The sequence below is a fragment of the Lactuca serriola genome, chromosome 4 (genome assembly GCF_051521515.1).
Source record: "Lactuca serriola cultivar US96UC23 chromosome 4, Lser_US96UC23_V15, whole genome shotgun sequence".
In the NCBI taxonomy this organism is placed as follows: Eukaryota; Viridiplantae; Streptophyta; class Magnoliopsida; order Asterales; family Asteraceae; genus Lactuca; species Lactuca serriola.
Genome location: NC_136411.1, coordinates 111,710,092 through 111,732,935, shown reverse-complemented (window position 1 = coordinate 111,732,935; position 22,844 = coordinate 111,710,092). Strand labels below are relative to the sequence as shown.

General features: G+C 37.8%; 2 protein-coding genes and 1 non-coding gene across 3 annotated transcripts; 2 read left to right on the top strand and 1 right to left on the bottom strand.

Moving 5' to 3' along the window:
* LOC145098726 (uncharacterized) lies at positions 1-10,923 on the top strand. Its single transcript, XM_079036336.1, has 3 exons — positions 1-562; positions 677-892; positions 10,904-10,923. Exons 1-3 carry the CDS (start codon positions 1-3, stop codon positions 10,921-10,923), a joined length of 798 nt encoding a protein of 265 aa, XP_078892462.1.
* Positions 10,924-13,139: 2,216 nt separating this feature from the next.
* On the bottom strand, positions 13,140-14,756 carry LOC145102330 (RNA-binding CRS1 / YhbY (CRM) domain protein). Its single transcript, XM_079039715.1, has 3 exons — positions 14,144-14,756; positions 13,543-13,749; positions 13,140-13,428 (listed from the first exon to the last, which is right to left on the bottom strand). Exons 1-3 carry the CDS (start codon positions 14,678-14,680, stop codon positions 13,360-13,362), a joined length of 813 nt encoding a protein of 270 aa, XP_078895841.1. The 5' UTR covers positions 14,681-14,756; the 3' UTR covers positions 13,140-13,359.
* Positions 14,757-22,055: 7,299 nt separating this feature from the next.
* Positions 22,056-22,162, top strand: LOC145103458 (small nucleolar RNA R71). Its single transcript, XR_013706550.1, has one exon. It is a non-coding gene; the product is annotated as a small nucleolar RNA R71 (small nucleolar RNA).
* Positions 22,163-22,844: the final 682 nt, after the last annotated feature.

The window sequence follows — 22,844 nt, the reverse complement described above, 5'->3', positions numbered from 1 at the left end:
ATGCACTGCAAAAACTATAACAAAAAGGGGCACACCGCCTGTTTTTGTAAAGCACCAGCACGACCCATTTCTCAAGTCCCTGCAGCGGGAGTGAGCCAAGCTTGTTACGAATGTGGGGAAGTAGGACATTTCAAGAGAAATTGTCCAAAGACGAAGAATGATGGGGGTACAGAAAGAGTTTTAGCAATTGGCCATGAAGATGCGATGGAATATCCTACCGTAGTCATCGGTACGTTTCTTCTCAACAATTTTTACGCATGCGTTCTTTTCGATAGCGGTGCGGAGAAAAGTTTCGTAAGTTATAAATTCAAACATCTGCTAAAACAAAACCCCAAATCACTAAAAGATACATTCACCATTGAGATGACCAACGGAAAAACCGAGAGTACCAATGGCATATACATAGGATGCACACTTACTCTAAATAACCATTCATTCAAAATTGACCTTATGTCGGTCTCAATCAAAAGCTTCGACATTATAACCGACATGGATTGGTTAAGACTTCACCATGCTGATATTCTATGTTACAGAAAGGCCATTCGCCTCAATTTACCAGATGGTGAATCCCTTGTTATCTATGGTGACAAACCTAGTGCAAATCTTCAAATCATTTCTTGCATCAAGGTCAAGAAGTATCTTCACAATGATTATTGTGCCTTCTTAGCTCACGTAGTTGATAAAACACAAGAAGTGAAAAACATCAAGGATATTCCTAAAGTTTGTGATTTCCCTGATGTATTCCCTAAAGATCTCTCAGGAGTTCCTCCTGAACGTCAAGTCGAATTCCGAATCGACTTGATCCCTGGAGCTACCTCGGTGGCTAAATCCCCAAATCGTATTGCACCTTCAGAGATGCAGGAACTATCCAGTCAATTGAATGAACTTCTCAGTAAAGGCTTTATCAAACCAAGCTTGTCACCCTGGGGAGCACCAGTCTTATTCGTAAAAAAGAAGGATGGATCGTTTCGCATTAGTATAGACTACAAGGAATTGAATAAACTTACTATTAAAAATTGATATCCTTTTCCTTGAATTGAAGACCTTTTTGATCAACTTCAAGGGGCAAGATTCTTTTCCAAGATTGATTTGAGATTAGGATACCATCAGCTACGAGTCCAGGAGGATAGTATTCCAAAGACTGCTTTCAGAACTCGCTACTGTCACTATGAATTCGTAGTAATGTCCTTTGGTCTGACGAATGCACCTGCCACATTTATGGATATGATGAATAGAGTATGTCGACCTTACTTAGACAAGTTCGTTATAATTTTCATTGACGATATACTAGTCTATTCCCAAAGTAAGGAAGAACACAACCAACACTTGTGACAAGTCTTGTAAACCTTAAGGGCATAGAAATTGTACGTGAAGTTCTCAAAATATGAATTATGGATTCGAAAGGTGGAGTTCCTAGTTCATGTAGTCAGCAAGGATGGGATACATGTTGATCCCTCCAAGATCAAGGCTATCGAAAGTTGGGTGACCGCACGAACCCCAACAAAAATTTGTCAGTTTCTAGGTCTCATTGGCTACTACCAAAGATTCATTCAAAACTTTTCAAAGACCATGTAGCCACTTACCACCTTGACCCAGAAAGGTGTGACATTTAGCTGGGAGGAGAAACAAGAAACTGCTTTTCAGACACTAAAGCAAGCTCTCTGCAACACACCGATCTTGTCCCTCCCAGAAGGGACAGAAGATTTTGTAGTTTACTGCGATGCGTCCAAGCAAGGGTTAGGCTACGTTCTTATGCAACGAGGAAAGGTTGTATCCTATGCCTCGAGACAACTTAAGAACCACGAAGTCAATTATACCACACACGATCTCAAACTGGGAGCAGTGGTTTTCACTCTAAAGATCTAGAGGCATTACCTATATGGTACAAAATGCACAATATTTACTGATCAAAAAAGCCTTCAACATGTCTTTGATTAGAAAGAACTCAACATGAGATAACGACAATGGGTGGAGCTACTAAATGACTACGAATGTGAAATTCGTTATCATCCAGGAAAGACCAATGTGGTAGCCGATGCCCTTAGTCGGAAAGAGTATTCGGGCCGTCGAGTAAAGTCTCTGACCATGACCATCCATTCCCACCTATTCACACAGATCAAGGAGGCTCAACTGGAAGCCTTGAAATTTGAGAACATGATGAGCGAAGCCTTAAGGGGAATGGAAAAGAACTTGGAAATCAAGGGTGACGGAGTTCGTTATCTCAAGAATCGGATCAGGACACCGAAGTTCGGTGGTCACAAAGATGTTGTCATGAATGAAGCCCATAAAACTAGATACTCCATTCACCCGGGTTCATACAAGATGTATCTAGACATTAAGGAACTCTATTGGTGGCCAAACATGAAATCCGAAATTGCTACTTATGTGGGCAAGTGTTTAACTTGTGCCAAATTCAAAGTAGAATATCAAAAGCCCTCAGGCTTACTTTAATTGCCAGAAATACCTGAGTGGAAGTGGGAGTGGATTACAATGGATTTCATAACCAAGTTACCCAAGAAAATGGGTGGTCATGACACCATTTGGGTTATTGTTGATAGATTAACCAAATCCGAACACTTCCTGCCAATAATAGAAACTAATAAAATAGAGAAGTTAACAAGGACTTACCTTAAAGAGATAGTACGATTGAATGGTGTGCAGATATCTATTACCTTTGACCGAGATAGTAGATTTACCTCCCGGTTTTGACAATCATTGCAAAAGTCCTTGGGAACAAATATTGACATGAGTACAACGTACCATCCTCAGACTGATGGACAAAGCAAGAGAACCATATAAACGCTGGAAGATATGTTAAGGGCTTGTTTGATATATTTTGTTAAATCTTGGGACATCCATTTACCACTAATTGAATTCTTCGACAACAATAGTTATCACACTAGCATCAAAGTTGCACTTTTGAAGCTCTCTATGGTCGTAAGTGAAGACCTCCTTTGTGTTGGGCTGAAGTGGGCGATACACAACTAGCTAAGAACCAAGTAACTAACAGTACTCTAACCGGTCCCGAGATCATTCGAGAAACCACAAAAAGGAATGTACAAATCCGGGAAGGATTGAAAACTTCTAGCGACAAACAGAAGAGTTATGCAGACAAATGATGAAAACCCTTGGAATTTCGGGTTGGTGACCACGTCTTGCTAAAGGTCTCGCCCTGGAAAGGAACTATACACTTTGGTAAAAGTGGAAAACTACGTCCAAGGTACATCAGACCATTTAAGATTCTTGCTAGAATTGGTCTGGTTGCTTATAAACTCAAATTACCGCATGAACTCAGTAACATTCATCCCATTTTTCACATCTCAAATCTAAAGAAGTGTCTGTCTGATGATACTCTTGTAATTCCACGCAATGAAATCGTATTAAACGAGAGTCTACACTTCGTAGAAGAACCAGTGGATGTCATGGATAGGGAAATCAAAAGAACAAAACAAAGTCGTATATTAATAGTGAAGGTTCGTTGGAATGCCAAGCGAGGACCTGAATTCACTTGGGAACGGGAAGATCAGATGAAACAAAAATATTCACATATTTTCCCTAGTTCATGAGTACCACTATAGAAACAATTTCAGGACAAAATTCCCTCTAACAGGGCGGATAATGTAGCAACCCGACATTTCAAGTTAATGTAATAGTCTATGTCAACCATTGTAACTAGTTTTAATGTAATAAAGAGAAATTATTTGAATATTATATGCATTTAATTATTTTAAAGATTTAATAAAATGATCGTCATAAAATAAAATGTTAAATAAACTTGATTGGGATGAATAAAGCGGTAGAGATTGTTTTATGGATTTAGAAAATATAAAGAAAACCGAAATCCGGGTTATAATGAAGAAGTTATGACCTATCGAAGTTCAGCGACAAAACCGACAAAACGTTGAGCAGCATAAAAAGTGAGTTTTCAATAAAATGCTTTGTAGCCTCAAATATTTGAATGAAAGTCATAGAATACGTTAAACTGTGAACATACATAAAAAGAACGTCCAAATCTTACTTCATATGAAGAAGTTATGAACTTTCTAATATTCAACATAACAATACACAACCCGAAATACGAAATAAATATTGAGCAATTATTAGCCGACACAATCTAAAAGAGAATCAAAGGTATCGTCAATAGTAGTACAATGATAAAAAGACAGACAAAAACGAACGTCAAATGAAGAAGTTATGAATTTTTAATGGACTTTTCCTGTCCCGGCCTATTAAAAATATAACTTTAAAAATAAAGTACAAATTAACCGATGGAGTCTCAACAAAAGTTGTAGAGCATGGTCTCACCTACAGGTGGATATAATAGACTTAGTTCTTTCTAGATTTCCGATGTTGCTAGTGTCCATTACAGTTTGGGAGTTTGATTCACTATACAAATTTGCGTGACCAGTACGCCAAATCATTGCTGATTCAGCAACTATAAGCAAATAGGTGAGATCAATGAGGGTCACGTCGTGATCCATCATATAGTACTCTCGAACTCACTATATGATTCAGGAAGCGACTGAAGAACCCAGTCAACGGCCAACTCACCTAAAATCTCGACACCCAACATCCTTAACCTATCAATGTGTGACTTCATCTCTAAGACGTGTGCACACACAGGTTTCCCATCTTCGTGCTTAATTTCCAATAGGGCTTGAGTGAGCTTGTACTTTTCAAGCCTTTAAACTTGTGGGGTAGGGAGAACAATTAGAGGAGGTGGATGAAGTGAAGCATGATCTTTTGTTCCTCGATCGAATCGTGGAATATCATATTCATGTGGAAAGCTTGTTCCACGGGATTTGGGAAGATCATAGTTGTCATACTTTGACATCTACAATCGGGAGAAAATTCAAGTTAAGTTGATTAGAATTCTTGATGTAACACCCAAATGAAACATCAAGGCTATGATCCAACACAATACTCTACAACCTAGAAGAGGGATGCTGTAATCTAGTTGCAAAATATTTGAAGGTAGGTAAATGACGATTTACCAATTTCCACCATGAAAAACGAAAAGGAAACTTAAGCTTTAAATGTATTGAAAACTCTTATATCTTTTGAGATTCATTGAACTTTTCAATGGCATGTTTAAATCTCGACATGCCCCTCGATTTGTGACTGGGATGCCGAGGATCACAAAACAGGGTGTGAATAACCATGCAAACTTACATGGTGCCCCCAATGTTACAGTCACCTATTCGATGTGCTGGTTAACCACACACGCTCCACCGAACTATGACAAACATTGAGTCACCCTTTGCAACCTTTGCTTAGAACCATTTAGTGTGCCGGTTAACCACACGCGCTCCACTAACGTCTTCGCAAGGGCACAAAGTGTAATTTCATGGAATTGCATCAATTCACTTTTTCCTAAAGTAACTAAGATTGGGAATTTTGTAAAAAAAATTTAGTTACTTTATACTTCATTATACTTTTAATGGAAAGGGTTTGCTCTATCCTACCCGTTCGGCTAACGATCCTCCACCATAGATCGGCTTCATGAATGAGGCCTACTAACGGTAAGACTAGCATTTAAGTTATACATATATAATATTAGACTTTTAATGTCATACATAGTATAAGGGTGTATTTTACACTTTTAAAATACTAAGTGGTTTAATTTTATAAATTACAGTTTTAATTTAATTAAATATAAACCATATCATTATGGATTTATTAACTCTCTTTTAATTATACACTTAATTAATCTAATAAAACCATAAGGGTATAATTTGAACTTTTCAAAATTAGGGTTTTAGAATTTAGACTTTTTCAAAATTAAACCTTTTAATAAAACAATTTAAATTCCAAAACTTGAGGGCAAGTTTTGAAATTTTTCAAAACATAAGCAAGAACATTCTAGATCAAATTACAAATAATCATAATTAACCAATTAATTAGTAAATATCTAAATATGACCTAATTCAATTTCTTGCAAGATAATCTATCAAATAATTCAAATAAATCAAGTTTATCACATAAGGAAATGATTATCTAATTAATTTGATAATTATCTTTTATTTTGGTAAGGATATCTTTTAAATTAAACAATTAATTTAATCTAATCCCTTAAATCCCCTAGATTTCGAAATTATGGGATGGGATAAATCAAAATCTTTAATTGCCAAATTTAAACATTTAAGGATAATTACAAGATATGACATTATCCAAATCCCTAAAATTTAGGATCTAACCTAGGGAAGAAGGCAATTTCGAAATCCAAGGGTTGGATAACCCTAGATTTCAAAATCTTGGAGGCTAAGGAAAGGGTTTAAAACCCTATCAAAAAATCGCCAACTAGGGTTTTGCAACCCTTATTGCGAAAATTACCAAGCCCTAGAGTTTACTAGCAATAAACCCTAATTTGTCAAGTTCATACATTTGAATAATGCTAATTGAAAATAAAAACCAATGGCTCTGATACCACTGATGGGTTTTATACAAACAATCCTATGTGTGCATGCAACCCTAGAGTTAGGAATGGCAATGGGGCGGGTTCGGGGCGGGGCATGGATTCCCAAACCCGCCCCGATAACTTTCGGGTATCTTATCGGGGAGCCCCATTGGGTTTCGGGTTTCCCCGTCGGGTTTCGGGTATCTTATCGGGTTTACAACAATTGATAACGAAATCTTTATTCTCTTTTAGGGTACCCCAATGTCTTATAAAATATACATGTTCTAGCAACTCTTTTAAATTAAAAACATGATGCATCACTTTAATAAAATAAACTGGACGTTATATTAAAAATTATTTGATTTAAGTTTTTTTTAATACGTCAAAACACATAAAAATGATCATTAACACCAGATTGTTAATAACTAAAAAAATTGTCCACGATAAGTATTTTATATTTGAACGCGTACAATTAACAGCAAAAATTTTTGAACATATTATATATATATATATATATATATATATATATATATATATATATATATATATATATATATATATATATATATAATCGGGGCGGGGCGGGTCGGGGCGAGGATAACCCACTCCCTGCCCCGAACCCGATAAAAAACCCGATAACGACCCGTTATCCGACCCGAAATGATCGGGTTTCGGGTTTCCCCGTCGGGTTCGGGTTTTTTTGCCATCCCTACCTAGAGTTGGATCTATGTTTTCACTATTAGTTATACAACTTTATGAACACAAAAAGAAACCTGGCATGCTACTATTATTTTCGAAATTCATATATAAAAATAGAACACATACCTTTTGTTGTTATATAGCAATAACAACTAGTTCCTTGAATTTCCTTAGCTCTTGAAAGCAAGTACCACAAGTGTAGTACCTCTAATGGCTCATAAACACACTAGGTGAAAGGATGAATATGGGAGAGAAGAGAGAAGGGTATCTTGCCCAATATTTCGTCCCTTTTAGGGTTTCCCAAGGCTTGGACGAAATCTTAGTGCCTTAGGGTGCTATTTATACTTATGGCTAACTAGGGTTTCAAGGTGTAAACCCTAATCCCTTAGCTTAGGGCCTAAGCAAGTCCATGGACTCATTTCCTTAAGCCCTTGGACGAAAACTCCTAGATGCTTCTAGGATTTTCGTTCAAGCCTTAATAAAGGTGGTCCAATGGCCCAAAGCCTCAACTATTGAATAATTACAAAATAGCCCCTGCACTTTCAGTCAGTTCCTTTAATCCCACAATTAGTTCTAAATTAATTTCTGATTAAATACTAATTAATAATATGATTCCAAATTAATATATTATTCATATACTATATTAACAAATCATATTTATACCATAACTTATTATTCTTAACAATAAACCAACCTTTCTCCTCAACAATCATCATGTCTAGTCACCAGTGTGAAGGCAACCCAAAAGGACCATGCACAATTGGGTCAAGTACATACCAAAATAGTTATGGACTTAGACACTAATCCAACAATGATTTGGGTGGTCGTTGATCGATTCACAAAAAGTGCACATTTCATAGCATCCAATGAGAAGTGGTCTATGGAGAAGCTTGAAAAGGTTTATGTGAAAGAAATAGTGAAAGCACATGGTGTTCCCTTGGTGATTGTGTCAGACCGTGATAGTCGTTTCACGTCGAGGTTCTGGAGAAGTCTACAAGAGGAATTGGGTACAAAATTGTGTCTAAGTACAGCTTAACATCCGCAAACTGATGGTCAGAGCGAGCAAACAATTCAAACGTTGGAGGATATGCTAAAGGCATGTACCCTGGAATTCCAAGGTAACTGGGATGAACATTTACCTCTGGTAGAATTTTCCTATAATAATAGTTTCCACTCAAGCATCAAGATGGCACCTTACCAAGCTTTATATGGAGAAAAGTGTCGAACGCCGTCGTGTTGGCTGAAAGCTGGGGAAAAGCAGTTTATGGGACATGAAATAGTCCATCAGACTGCTGAAAAGTTGAAAGTGATTAGAGAAAGGATCTTAGCAGCTCAGGATCGTCAAAAGAGCTATGCCGACAAGAAAAGACAACCAATATCATTCGAAGTTGGTGATTCGGTTTTACTTAAAGTCTCGTTGTGGAAGGGACTTATAAGATTTGGTAAAAGGGGAAAGTTAAGTCCAAGGTTTATTGGACAATTTAAAGTTCTCCAGAGGATTGGAAATCAAGCTTACAAGCTAGAATTACCAGAAGAACTAGAAGGTATTCATAACACCTTCCACGTGTGTTATTAGAGGAAATTCATGGGAGAAGTTCCCAACATCATTCCAATTTATGAATTAAGGTTGGATGAAAGTAAGAGGTTAATTGAAGAACCGGAGACAATCGTTGACCGTAAGACTAAGAGGTTATGACGCAGGATGGTCGATTTAGTGCTAGTCCGTTGGAAACATACGAATGGGCCAAATCTCACCTGCAAAACGAAGAGTGACATGATGAGTCGCTATCCGCATTTGTTTGTTGATGTGTGATTCCGAGGATGGAATCATCCTAAAGGGGAGAGAATTGTAACGCCCGTGTTTCTAGGCTAAGGCATTAACGATGATGTAATAGTCTAGGTTAACCTTTGTAACTCATTTTAAAGTAATAAAGAGGAATTATGTGAATGTTATGTGAATCATGTGTTTATTTACTAAATTAGTATGATTTAATGAATTAAGAATAAAAATAAGTGCCGAAAATAAATATTAGATAAACCCGATATCTATGAAGGAAGTTGTAGTGGTTGAAGCAAGGATTCCAGATATATAAAGTATACCGAAATCCGATTAATAATGAAGAAGTTATGACTTGTCGAAGTTTCGCGACAGAACCGACACGATGTTGTATGACGTAAAAAGTGAATTTACGATAAAATGATTTTTAGCCTTAGCGATCTAAATAAAAGTTGTAGTATTCGTTCAACTGGGAGCGTGCATAAAAAGAACGCCCAAATTTGACTTCGTATGAGGAAGTTATGATTTTTCTAAGTTTCAGCTTAGCTGTATGCAGCCCGAAACTCGAATTTTAGATCGGGTGATTTTTAGCCGAAACAACCTAAGCGAGAATCGAAAATATCATCGTTAGTAGTTTAACGATAAAAAGACAGACGAAAACGGATGTCGGATGAAGAAGTTATGAATTTTTAACGGACTTTTCCTGTCACAGTCTGTTAAAAATATAACTTTAAAAATAAAGTCAAAATTAGCTGACAGAGTCTAAACGAAAGTTATAGAGCACAATCTCACCTACACGTGGATATAAAGAACGTCAAAAATGGAGCTCGTATGCAGAAGTTACGAATTTTTATAGTTTGGAAAATGGGAGTATGCCCAGCGTACCGGGGTACACCTAGCTTACTCGTGTACGTGACCCGGAGTCCTTCACCTTCTCTACTCCATTACATGAATGCCACGTGTTCGTAGCTTAGACACGTCCGGAGTTATCCCCTCGTACGCCCAACATACTAGTGTACACCCAACGAAGAACCTAGCGAGGCAGTACGCCCAACGTACCTGAGCATTATGCCCAACGTACTAAGGAGCTTCAACCTCCTATAAATAGGAACCGATGCCATCTGAATTTTTGTTACAAATTTCCATTCTCTTACCTTATACTCTCTCCTAAATTGCAAGAAATACCCCCGAAGCCTAGTGTATCGTCCTAGCACCTGAATCAAATTCTAGAGCCCCAAAGATCTCGAGAAAAAGAGTTTTCGTCTTTTCGAGCCAAAACTCTGTCCACGTGAAGCCCGGTTTTTGAGAAAACACCCCGTTTTCATCGAAGAATATTATTTTAAGAGACGAGGTGCTGCCCAATTATCGTCTTAACATGTAAGTGTATAGTCACTTTCCGCTTACACATAGATATGAAATATTTTCTATAAAATACGTGCTATGTGTAATTATATTGTTTGTTTATTTGAGATGAGTGTTGAATAGATATTTTATACAAGTTTTAAATTGTATATGTATTTTTATATACAAATATGTTGGGTAAATCATGGGTAGATAAAATAGTTGATGTGTGATAAAATGATGAGAGACCTCGATGTTATTGTTGTAGTCATCTAGTGGGGTATAGATGACGACCACAGACCTTTCTAGACAGTCCAGTGGAACGCTAGCAGATTCGCAACCTGTAGGTGTTGGTGAACTATATGTTCATTGGTGTACTCCATCCCCCTCATGGTTGCCTTAAGGACATTTATGGCTGAGTAATCCCCTTAGCAGTAGTGTCCATCCCGATGATGATCCTTAGGCTGGGTCCCTTTTGATAGGTGTTTAGGGATGTAAAGTGAGGATAACGAGAATGAGTAATCAAAGTTTTTGTTGGTTGATGAAATTAATAAATTTATTGTTGGTTGATGAAAATTAATAAATTTATTATTTGTGGGTTGAAAACCCTATATGCTCACCAGACTCTCAAGCCTGACCCACTCAGTTTTTTTTTTTTTTTTTTTTTTTATATTTTTTTTATATTACAGGTAGTGGACCCAGAGCATAGGTGGATGACAACGAGAGATTTTTGGATTATAGGCCAATATTTGTAAATAACTGTTGTAAGACTTATAATATACTGTTTTATGCTTTTGGTCTGTATCGGAACATGACATCCCGAAGTTTTGATATATAATGAAATATATATATATATATATATATATATATATATATATATATATATATATATATATATATTTCCTTAAGAAATGTTTGATAAATTTTTATCATGTTTTGTTTTGGAGACAAATTCTGCAACATCTTTTAAAAGATTACTTTGGTTTTATTTTAAAAGTATAAACTAAATCGGTCTTTTCTGGCCGAGAAATTTGGGGATGTCACAAACGTCTTGGCGGGGTAATCACTGGTCAAACAGCGTCGATTATGGGGTTCATGCTAATACATTACAAATACATTAGAGATCCGACTACCATTAAGGACGCCTTAGTATGGTAAACAAAACACATTATGATTAGTTAGATATCCTACGAAGATAGTAAATTATGATTTATAAAATATCCTAAAAGATAATAAGACAATATCGTTAGATGTTCTGCAAAAATAGTAAAATTAGGATCAATAAAATATCCTAAAAGATAATAAGATATGATCATTAGATATTCTGCAAAGATAGTAAACTGAGATTGATAAAATTTTTTAAGAAATGTTTTTCTAAAAAGAAAAATGATTCTCAATTTAATTAAACTAAATAAAATTATAAAAAGCTGTGAACTCACCAACATCAAGTTGACGTTTTCAAAAATCGCATGTATTCCTAGAATGGAGCAAAGATCAAGACGAAGAAAGGATTATCAGCTTGAATACATTTAGATTTTCGTTTAGATATATAATTATGACTGAAGCTCTGTTATTTGGGAAATCTATGTACCGTCACCATTCGACACTTCCGCCATCGGCCGGAGAAGGTGTGACAGTGTTTGTGGTTGTGGGTACTATTGTGGCCGGAGAAGGTGTGACAGTGTTTGTGGTTGTGGGTACTATTGTGGATAATAGAGTAGTATACCGCCATAGTGATAAACAGGGGGTGGATAAATCAGTTGATCATAAGAAGGGTTTGGGGCATTGTTAGCAGGTGTTTTTTGGTTGTTTGAGTTGCTGGAAAAAGACATCTTGAGATTCCCGAGAGAAAGATATAGAAAGATAGAAATTGGATTTAGGCGTGGTAAATTAACGGTTGTGAGGTTTTATTTATAGGTAAAAAATGAAAAATAAAATAAAATTTTGACCGTTCAAACATTTGAAGAGGAGAAAGGAAGAGAGAGATAGAGAGGGTGCGACCAATTCTAGCCGTATGCGGCCAAACCACATTGAAGACCGTAGGGTGGGGCAGTGTCCATCGTGACAATCCGTAGGGCAAACCGTGCCCACATACTGAAGCCTTACCATTCTAATTGGAACTTGACACAACTGTCACTCAAATGTTTGTGACCACCAAAGGGTTAATCATGAACTCTTAGGTGGAAAATCTCTGATTCTTTATAGCTCCTCCAAGATTCACCCACTAAAAATCCATAATAAAATAACAAACCTCCACTGACTACAATGATCGTAGTTCATCAGAGAAACCCACCCCTTGTGTGTGTGTGGGTTGCGTCGATGGAGACTAGAACTTGGATTTAGACTTGCTTCCAATTCATCGGAGAAACCCACATATGCAAATTAACTCACTATTTTTCAGAATCAATCTAATTATGTAAAATCCTTACCATCATAATTGAGAATCGACAACGATTGCATGTGATCAGAGTGGAGAAGAAGGTGAGGATTAACGAGATTATGGAAAAACAATGAAGACGAGCGTGGGTGGAAGGAAAGGAGGTAGTCAGCTAGTAGGGTTTTATTGAGATTTATTTTTCTTTATCTTTAATTAAAATTAGTTTAATAAAAGTATAAATATATAATAAAAAATAGAAAACATAGGGACCATATGTGTAATGAGAAAAAAAAGTCGGACGAAACTAGCAAATGTGGGAAACCACATAAACCATTAATGTAATTTTGTCTATTTTCTCGAAAATAACCAACGTAGATATATTTGTATACACATAATAACACTTTCACATTCATTTATCAATAATAAATGTATGTACCAAAGAAAATACATTGTGCATTTAGGAAAATGATAGCACCTTGCTATTGTTGATAGAAAAATATAAGCATGTTTCGATTTTGGATAAAAAAAAAACTGATTTTATAACTAGATAAATATAACTACATTGCTATTATGTGTACAAAAATATAAGTACATTGCTCTTGTAGTAAAACCAGAGTACATTGCCTACATTGATAAAAAGAGTAAAATTAGTTGCTACTCCCCCCAAATTGCCCTTGATAAAAGCCACTCAAAACCACCATAAACTACAAGCCAATGCAGTCGCAAGATGTACAATATGCTTCTGAAGTTGTACACAGCTTCACCAACCTAAGATTTTCTAAAATCTCGACTTCGAGAAGGTGATGTCGACGATTGTCTTCTGCTCAGCATTTTCCCCTAAATATAAAAAATCACAGCATCAAAAAATGAATTGGCAAAATAAAGAAAAACATTTGTGTATGTTATCGTTTTTTTTTTTGTTAAATTTAACTATAAATATTTTTTAAAAACCTGATATGATGACTTAAATGCTGCTCTTCTCTTGAGAAAAACCTTGAGGGCCTGTTTCTTTTTCTCCTCTGATATGAGTTTTGTTAGACTGGGTCTGTAAATGATGACAGTGCGACCAATTCGACCAACCACAACTGAACCCGTGGCTTCTTCTAATTGGGCCACCACCTCGTCTAGTTCTCCCGGACAGTTGTTATGAATTTTAAGCTGTATAATGCACAAAATAGCAACTTAATTTCATTTATATAAAGCCTCTTTCTCTCAGTTCTTTCTATTACAGCATTTTAGTTTGAAAAATTAGAGCTTATGAAAATCTTCAAGTATAGCCCTAAAATATCAAGTTAAATTCAGGATTTCGACATTGTACAACCCTAGAGAGCTCTTCAAGTTAATAGTTGCAATATCTTGAAAACTTGTTTTACTCTATTTAATGGAGCTGTTGCAAACTTAGGAGGTGTTTGGATGTACATTTTCAAACTGATTGCGTGATATTCAAGTGAGACAGGATAAACCCTAAATCCAAAATAATAAACCCTTACCCTGAATAACAACAAGTAGTTAATGCTACTACAATTCGAAAGTACTCAAAATAAAGTTCTACCTTGAGAAGCTCGTTGGCTTCTAAGGTTTCGACCAACGCCGTGGCGACGGAATCAGTGACGCCAGACTTCCCCACCTGTTGAGATTTAAGTTTTTTCCCCAAACTGTTGGCGTAAGAACCCAACTCTTTCTTCTCTTTCACACTCATGCCTTTCAATTTCGACAACATTTCCTTATGCGCACTCGAAATTTTAGGATCGACTGGCTTCTCAATTGCAGTTTCGGTGGGATGATTATCATTGATTTCAACTTCTGATTCGTCGTCGCTTTCAGCGCCTTCTTCTTCAGAGATGGCAGGTTGGATTTCCGGGTAGGGGGAGGGGGAGGGGGAGGTGGAGGTGGAGAGAGATCGAGGAGTGAGAGAGCGTATAGTAGCGTGATAGATTGGTCGTCGAGGGGTTGGGAGGCATATAGAAGGAGTGCGGTTAGAGGGTTTGAGAAAAGGGGCAATATAGGAAATATGGGTGGTGGTGGGGGGCGGTGGACGTCGGAGAATACATCGTAGGATAAGAGGGGAAGATGATGATAACGCTCCCATGTTTGATCTGATAAACACGAGTTTTGCCTCAAAAGATCTAGGTAACTCCCATGTTCTTGAACCTCTGTGTGGGCGGGCAATGGATCGAACCGGGTTGTTCAACACTTCAACCCATTTATTAGTTAAAAAAAAAAAAAAAAACAATAAAATGGTTTATGGTATGCATGTTCAAACCTGACTTTTTTTGTGTTGTATTTTTGAGCTATTTTTGTTACTAATTTGATCATTCAAACCCTGACTTTTTTTGTTTTGTGATATTTTTTAGCAATGCTTTAAAAACCGGTTTTTTAATTGAACCAGTCGGGTGACGTTTTTCGGTAACCGGATGGTCAAACCGGTTTTATATTTTTATATGTTTTTTAATTATCCTGGATACATTGTTTACAAAACTTGTCATCTTTTTAGTATTACAAACGTAAATAGAATGCAACATATAAAAACAATCATTATAGAAGTCACAATACACGTTCACACACAATTAAACACATAACTAATTATGAATATAAATATGCTATGTAAGATTTGTTATATAAACGCAATTATAGTCACAATACACGTTCTCTAGCACAGCTAAGCTTATTTACTCTATTACTAACTAAGATTGGTCAATCCTTGCTCTAACAATTCAATGTTCACTAAATCATTAGGTAAACAAGTTCATGCAGTTAATGGTCACTAAGCTACACAGAACATGCAATCAAGCAATTAGAGAAACAAACATAAGCATGCTAGGTTATACAAATCAAACACAAGCAATTTTATCAACTAAATAAATCCATAAAAATTGAGCTATTCATAAGTTAGAAGCTTCATCTAGCTAAACAAGAGTAGCTAGATTCAGCTGCTCATCATAGCAACTAATAAACTAACACAAATTGAAGTGATAGAAAACATGTTTTTAATAAACTAAATTAAACTAAATTATGGATCTTCACTCTTTTTGGTGTTGAAAGCCTCTTCCCAAAATTTTTTCTCTCCTCAAAATCGTCTTCTGGAACTCCTCTTTCTAGCTAAAAAGTTGCCTCTATTCGTAATGGTCAAGGATTTATATAGTTGCTGATATCCATAAATTTACGTCGTGAATAATAAGAAATTCACGTCGTGAGTTGTAGATAACCGTGCCCGTCAAGGATTCCTTCACCCACGTACATATCTTCTAGAACCAACGATTCACGTCGTGAATTCCTTACGTCTCACGTCGTGAATAATCTTTTTCCAGATTTTCTTCACTTTTACTCTTTTAATTTCCAAAGTTTCTTTCTTTAACGCTTTTAGTCCCTTTTCTTCAAAATGTCTTATTTTTTGCTGTAAATAACATTTAAGCTCATAAGTACCATTATTCTAAACAAATTACCAACTTTTTAATAAAACTGTACTTAAATATTGCCTAAAATTAAGTATAAATATGGCAATATCAAAATACCCCACACTTAGACTTTGCTTGCCCTCAAGCAAATTTAAACTTAAACCTTGATTACTAACATCACATAGATCAATCCGACTCCAGCTCAGCCATTATGCCAAGACCTCAACGCATGCATTTGTGTCTAAAATTTTCCTAAACTACCCCATACTTTAAATACTCACAATCTTCATAAACACTCGCCCACTTTTTCCGAACAATGCTCATTTTATGCAACCCTCCGAATCCATCCGCAGAAAATCTCCTTATCCTCAAGGTATTTTTAGTTGAGCAACCTAAGCATACATAATCTAGAATTACAATCTATGATACCACTATGGAGCTCCTTTGGAATTCTTCACTTTTTTGACATTTGATCTTTGATTTCTTTGAATTCACCACCTTTGTTGTTTGATTTCTGGTATCTTCAACTTTTTGAATTTCTTGGAATTTTGATCTTTTGATCTTCACTTTATTTGCTCCGAAATTCTTTAAACTTTTCTCGTAATTCTCTCTTTTTATTTTTTACATGTACCTTGCTTTTTTCACTCAAAACCTACATGCTTAAGCAAAAGCGCTCAACCTCAACCTTTATTGGTTAATGATAATAATTTTCCTGGATACATTTCAAGTTTAGGCTGCTAAACATATTGCATCCCTCAAACCAAACGGGGTTATGTTTTTGTTCCATGATTTCACTAAAATAAGGGAGGCCACAAATGCACTATAACGTGTATTGGCTCAACTAAACATTTGAACTTTCATTGGATCATCCCACATAACACTAGCAATTATAATTCAAATTATTATTACTAGATTTAATTATTAAAAATTTCAATTTTCAAATTTTCAATTTTTACTATCAAACTCTATCATTATCTAGCAATTTACTTTTTTCCACCCCTACCCCACACTTATTTCATACAATGCCCTCATTGTATGCATCAAAATTAAAGAAAATTAAAGAAAAGGGAGAAAAAGGAACAGACTCCCCTGGGATAGTGGCGTGAACATCTCCAAAAGTGTGGAAAACGTGCATCTTAAATATGGACTCCAAAAATAGAAACTTGGATCTTGAACTCGCGAAATAAGGAGTGTACCGGCAAAACATGAAATCGAGCCTTCAATCGTCTTCAAATATGGTGTAAATCTCCAAAAGTAGAATGAACAATGAGGGAAAGCATACGCCACATTGTATGGTGGTAAAAATGAGCCAAAATAATCTTGAATATATTGACAAGAAGAATAGCATCAACCCATAGAAGACTAAAATCTTGAATATATTGTAAAAATCTCATATTCACGACGTGAGTGTGAGACAATTCACGATGTGAGATCGAAACTAAGCGTATTCTGAGAACCTCCTGATAACTGACTCACGACGTGAATAATAAAAGTTCACGTCGTGAAAACTGGACAAGCAGAAAACATTGCCCAATTCTTCTTCTAATGTCTTAATGTATTAAGACTCTTCTAAAGTCATCAGTTTATGACTCTTTCGCTGACTCTCCACTCTCTTGACTCACCCCACACTTATTTTGAAAATATGGGTCTCGACTCTCGGCGTTAAACACTCCCGGCTAAAAACGTACGCATTCATAACTCGCTATCCTCTCAAGGCGCTCCTAGCAATTTATGAGAAACAACCAACAACGAAGAATAAAAGTAACATAATATTCAAAGTAGTTCTTACAATCCCATAAAAGCAAACTAAAAACAAACTAAAAACAAATCAAACAAAATAAAAATAAATAACGATCAATCATCCTCCTCATCCTCATGTCTCCACTGGTACCAGCTCCATCACCTCCACGGCCACCATACTCCGACCATCGTGGGCAAATCGGGTAATGATACCCTAAATGAGGCGGCTGCTCCACCCCAAGATGTCAGACAACATTCTCCATAGTGCCGCCTATCCAATTCACACTCAACGATAACTGGTCAAAGTAACCAGCCATATCACTCCCAAAAGGCGCACCAACCATGGAAGCAGGTGGATGTATCGGCTGCCCGCGGTCTCCCTTTCCTCTCATGTTCCTGCGCCTCGGTCTTGGCTCTGGCGCAGGTCGGTCGGCCGGTTGATCATCCTCACCATCTGATGGTACTATGTCCCAATGCGACCCAAAATTCCTGACCACCCGCATAGTTTCCAAATATCCTATACCAAAGTCATGCTCGTCCACACACGTCATGGATCTAGTAATATCAGGAACAACCAAATGATACGAGCGGGCCAAACACGTAACAAAATGCCCCCCACAAATGGGGCTCCCAGGGCGTGAACTCGCGGCAGACCCGGCTAGGAAACGGGCTAGAAAATACGGGATGTTGCAACAGACACCAGGCTGTAAGATGCACCATAAGAAAGATAAGTTTTGCTTAGTCACTTTGTCGCCATGCCTCTTATGGTTGATGGAAAAGGTGATAAACCGGTGGAGTAAACGATGGATCGGGGACCGAATACTGCTCTCGGGAGATACTTCGGAATTAAACATTCCGAAGGCAATATTATGCCAAAAAGAATACCCCGTGACACCCTCCGCAAATCCTCTAGCAGCCCCACTCAAAAACATGCCAAACTCAGGAGTCATAGCTTCCTGTCGATCATACAGTCCTACTCTCCAAGCAAACTCAACCAGGCTGCACTCCCGGTACTCACCCCCCAAACGAAATACCAACGTCTGTGGCCAATGTGGATCTTGAACCGTTTCCTGAAATGTCACCGTTGCGAAAAACTCGACACAAAACTCCTTGTAGACACGCTCTTGTACCCGGAACAGATTCCGCCAACCAGAACAGGTAAATGAATACCCATCTCCAATAAATATCTTTGTCAAAAACAGGCCCACCCGGTCTACGAGACCTACTTCCCTCAATCTTGTCCAATTGACTGTTGGAGTAACTGCAATTTCTCTGTTGTAGAGCCACCCCAATCTGTTGTTCCAACGGGTCAAAACATCGCGGGACATTGTCGCGGGAAAATTGTAAAACGGGTGCAAACCCGCAACCCCAACTGGAACCTCTCTTCTTGGAGCCATTCCTGCAAAAACAAGGAAAAAAAAACATAGCCAAAACAAATATCCACAAATTAGACATAGAGGAAAATGAATTATGTTCAGCCCCAGAATTCACGTCGTGAATCCTGTAAGATTCACGTCGTGAATCCGCAATACCAGAAGGCAGAATCGTAATAATAGGGGGAAAATCCAGTCAAAATAACAATGGGTTTTACTCCTATACTACTTCCAAGCACTTAGCATGAACATTCAAAGGTTATTACGAACTTTGAAGAATTAATTTCGTCATTTTACTCAATTAACAAACCCTAACCCTAAGTTCATCTACTAGAGCAAAAATTAAACTTAATAATCAATAATTATTACCTTTGTTGGAAGTATTACGTAAGCACAAGGATGATTAGTAGAGTTGTCGGCTAAAATCGCAGCAATGGGGACCAAGGGGGGACCAATTTCTGCTTCCACTTCGTGAACAATAAACAATTGAAGGGTTTACTTGTTTCTAGGGATTTATTCTGTGGTCCCGTACTTTTGAAAATTCACGTCATAAGTGTTGTAAGATTCACGTCTTGAATTGTGTCTGGGCTTAAGTTTGGGCCATGTACTCATGGACTGATCTTGGGCTTGTTAGTCTAATGGGCTAAGCCATATCATAGATTATTTGTCCGGTTCATTCATAATTCACGTCGTGAATTGCTAAAAATTCACGTCGTGAATTAAGTCTGGAAGAGAAAAATCAATTTTGACTTTAAACTAAGTTCTCAATTATTACTACTTCCATTTTAAGGTCCCTACATTATGTTTTAATAGAGTTGGATGACTTGATCTAAGTTTTTAAAACTAAAATGCAAAAAGAAAAAGAAACAAAAATTTGCAAACCAAACTCGGGTTACCTCCCGAGAAGCGCTTCTTTTTCTTGGAATCTTGAGCTGGACTCCGTGCCTCCTACGTTGAGTCCTCGGAAGAATCCACCACTAGGATCTTTTGTTCCTTGAATCGCCTCTTGTAAGCTTGAACTCGCCTTTTGTATGCCTTCTCTGAATTATCTTTTTTAACTTTGACCTCTTCTTCAATCTTGCGTTTGGTCCCTTTAGTTTCTTCCTTGCACTCCATATCATCCTCCTCCTCTTTCACCACCGGGTTTGTCACTCTTGAAGTGACCTCCTCTTCATCACTTGTCATCTCCTCCTCCTCTTTGCTCACCCAAGAAGGTGGACTCTTGTAAGCTATGACTTCTACCAAAAATGGAACATATGCTTTAGGATTTTTTCTTTTGACTTGATGAACTGCCTTGATCTCTTCTTCCATAAGCTTTTCCAGTTCTTCAAGTTCATTATCTTCATTGATTGTGAACACCTCTTCTTGAACATGTTCCTTTGGGAAGCCATCTTCTATCCCCAAAACTTCTTTTTCATCTCCAACTCTCAAGGTGAGCTTAGACTCGCGGATATCAACCAAAGCTCCAGCAGTGTTTAGCAATGGATGGCCAAGGATAATTGGAACATCGGGATCTTCCTTCATATCCATTACTACAAAATCTATTGGAAAAACAAATTTTCCAATTTTCACCAAAATATCCTCCACTTTGCCTCGGGGTTGTGTCACTGAACGGTTCGCCATGTGAATCGTCATTTTTGTAGCCTTCATCTTCTGAATTTCCAATTTTTTATAAAATGAAAAAGGCATCAAATTAATGCTAGCCCCAAAATCAGCTAAAACATTAACCTTCAATTTATTACCAAACTCACATGGAAGAGTGAGGCGTCCAGGATCCCCCATATTCTCTGGTGTCTCTCCCAACACAGCTTTTGAGCTTTGTTCACTTAGAACCACCTTAGACTGCTTCTTTGATTGCTTGCGAGTGTCTATCAAATCTTGTAGTAATTTTTGATGCTCGGGAGTTTTGGATAAGGACTCGACAAAGGGAGTATTAATCGGGATCCCCTTCACATGCTTGACAAACTCTCTATGCTCTCTCTCCAGTGGACTAAGGGTAGCTTGGGAAGGAAAAGGCAAAGGCGGCTGATAAACCGAACCAACTATAAAAATTTTCTGTTCATTACGGGCCCACGTCGTGAACATATAAGGTTCACGTCGTGAATTCTGGAACTCAACAGCTTCATGATTTTCGAGCTTGGTCTTCTTCATCTTTGGATCGGGCTGCTGTGGTTCTTCTTCCAATGCCTCCAGGAACTCAGAGATGGCTTCTTCTTCGATGTCTATGGCCATTACATGAGATTGGGTCTTTGTTTCAGTATTTTTCGGGGATAACTTCTCATGAACTAGAGTGGCTAATTGTCCAACTTGAACTTCAAGGTTATGGATGGAGGCTTGCTGATTCTTAATAAAAGTTTGTTGTTCCATAATAGCAGAATCAGTGGCATCGTGTCTCTTTTCCGAAGCTTCCATAAACTTCATCAACATAGTTTCTAGATCGGGTTTCTTCTCGGCTGGTGGCTGCTCCTTTTGATAAAAGCCTCGACCTGTCTGCCTATACTTCTCTTCTTTTTGCTTCTTATATTCTTCATATGGCAGCCACTCCTTCTTCGGTTTCCTCCAGTCCTCATCAAACTTATCCCCACTCGAGTAGCATACTTGAGCTTTTCTGTTCCCAAACTCATCTATATTGCAGTCCTTGGTCAAGTGTGGACCACTACATCTCTCGCAACCCACTCTTATGGCATGTATTGACTGGTCCATTTGTGTTATCTTTCGATCCAAATTATTTAGCATAGCCATCACAACTGCTATTTCTTCAGTTTGGGCCCCTCCACTGCCTTTGATTCCATCTTGCCTAGGGTTGTGGTATTCGCGAGAGTGCTTCGCGAATTCTTCAATCAGCTCCTTGACTTCCCTTGGATTTTTCTTTGTCAAAGGTCCTTGAGAATCAAGGAGTTGTCTCGTCATAACGTTGACCCCATCATAGAAGATTGACATCTCTTGTTGCACATTCAGATCATGCTGATGGCAATTTCTGAGCAAGCCCTTGTACCGCTCCCATGCTTCGTATAATGACTCCCCCGGCTGTTGCTCAAAGTTGGCTATTGCTTTCTTGAGTTTGGCTATCTTGGATGGAGGGAAAAACTAGTCCAGGAACTGCTCACGTATTTGAGCCCAAGTGGTAATTATACCCGGCAACGGCGCCAAAAACTTGATGTGCACAAAAGTACCCGGTGGAAGTGACTTTAACCACTCCTTAGCAGCTCCTTTGAAGGTGATGGGAAGCATCCTAAGCAAGATTGTGTTTCTATTGACATTTGGGACATTGAAGTAATCCGCAATGTCGTTGACTTCATCTAGATGCTTAAAAGCATCCTCATGATCTTTCCCGAAAAATGGGATGTCCTTCAGTGCAGTCAATATGTGCCCCTTCAACTCGAATGTGGCAGTGGCAGGTATTGCGGGTTGGACTAAAACGGGACCCACATCTTCTCGGATCCGCTTCTTGTAAGCTCCCATGGACATCTCTTTAATTGCTGCCATCTCATTCCTTGGCTCGTTCTCGGGTTCGCTCGTGTGTTCTTCAAATTCCGGCTCGGTATCATATTCGGACTCGGTTTGGACAGGTGTTTGATCCAAGTGCTCAAAATTGCTCTTGTGCCTCGCGGATGAACTTGACTCTCCTGTCTTCTTTCCCGACTTCCTTGAAAAAGCTGACTTCAATTCTTGTAAGGGCGTCTTTTTCTTGTGAATTACAGATTCAGGATCTTCAAGTGGTGGCACCAAGGGTGTGTTTGAGCCT